The sequence below is a fragment of the Monosiga brevicollis genome, genomic scaffold (assembly GCF_000002865.3).
Source record: "Monosiga brevicollis MX1 MONBRscaffold_42 genomic scaffold, whole genome shotgun sequence".
NCBI classification, from domain to species: Eukaryota; class Choanoflagellata; order Craspedida; family Salpingoecidae; genus Monosiga; species Monosiga brevicollis.
Genome location: NW_001865079.1, coordinates 287,459 through 288,870, shown reverse-complemented (window position 1 = coordinate 288,870; position 1,412 = coordinate 287,459). Strand labels below are relative to the sequence as shown.

The window sequence follows — 1,412 nt, the reverse complement described above, 5'->3', positions numbered from 1 at the left end:
AGGCTTGGGTAATGTCGTGACGAGTGGTCTGGAGGAAGAGGGCGCCCATCTGTTTGAACCAGGCGCCCAAGACGATGCGTTGGCGTGATTTTTCGCGCTGAAAACGAGAGGCAAGGTCACCTCTCAAGCACGGTAAGATCCAGTCAACCATGATGTCGTTGACGTAGATGAGGTAGTCCAGGTCGGAAGAAATGTCGCCATAAATATCCTGGATACCAGCGGCGGTGCAGCCCTCTAGATCGAGGGTGGCCATATGCAGCAAGGGCTCGGCTTGGAGAAGAACAAGGGCCGAGTTGACATTTTCTTTGAGGGAGTCAAGACCTTTCTTGCTGTCACCGCGATAGGACTCCCACTTGGTTGAGGTTTGGTAGGCTCGGTGCCAAACGTGGTGGGGTGGTTGAGTCCGAGAGCCGGCCCGTGGTGGCGCATTGGTGCCAAAGGCAACACCAAATTGGGATGCATCCACTGCTTCCATGGGAGAGCGCCTGGGCGTGGTGGCTCTATCGTCATGTGCGAGAGAGCTCAAATAGCCATGACGATAACGAGAGTCGTGAGAGAGCGATTCGTGCACGGGCTCTCTCGGGAGCCGGGGTAGAGGGCGATTGGAGGCCAGGCCAAACGCCACTTCGCCATCGCGGGCAGATAATAAATTAGGTGTTTGAACCTCAGAGCTGAAAGCAAAGCTGTGCAACCCCGACATCAACATCAAAACGGCACGCAAAACAACACAAGAGAACAAGACATTTTCATCGGCTTCTATCATGCCGAAAAGTACAAGCGCGAAGAATCACGCACAAGGAAACAAAAATCATGAAAAACGACTAAGTATAACCAGAGATACGGCCATTTGAACCACTAGACACATAAAAAGGCAGTCACACATCACAACTACAAGCCATCACAGCACAAACATAAAAAACACCACGGCACGCTCACATACAACAAGAGACAGCGTCGGGTTGAAAAGGCAACCGACCACAGAAAGAAAAGTCATCATACAAAGGACTTTACAAAAATTCAGCAAAAATACCACACAAATACAGTCAAAATCAAAGTAAAATTAAAACAAAAATACAAGTCAAGCCATCAAAAGATCACAACGAGAACCACCTAGGGAGCAACAGGTGCACACAGGGATCCCCACAGAGGGACCCCCGAGACGGTGCCTACCTACGACGAGCGCAGGCAGGCACCGCCAAAGTGGCGCTGGATGTGGTCAGCGTTCATCTGATGGACCAGCGCCGCAAAGCGACCCTTCCACCGAGGAACAAAGGCCTCATCCAGCCCCGGCTGGTACACACCACGGGCCTCGGCGCAGCGGGCGAGCTGACCAAGCAGATCCACAAAGGAGGAGGCGAACCCACCGGTTGTCGTCATCGCCGCAGGGACGATCAGAGTTTTTCCATGGTTGA

At 52.5% G+C, this 1,412-nt stretch overlaps 1 protein-coding gene across 1 annotated transcript in view; it reads right to left on the bottom strand.

Annotated features, from left to right (window-relative positions):
• Window positions 1-120: 120 nt before the first annotated feature.
• Window positions 121-1,412, bottom strand: part of MONBRDRAFT_12656 (uncharacterized protein) — a gene marked incomplete at both ends in the record, with an annotated part of 3,907 nt that continues 2,615 nt past the window's right edge. Inside the window, 2 exons of the mRNA XM_001750496.1 lie at window positions 121-671; window positions 1,175-1,326. Coding sequence (XP_001750548.1) covers window positions 121-671; window positions 1,175-1,326 — 703 coding nt within the window. The remainder of the gene's footprint in view (window positions 672-1,174; window positions 1,327-1,412) is intronic.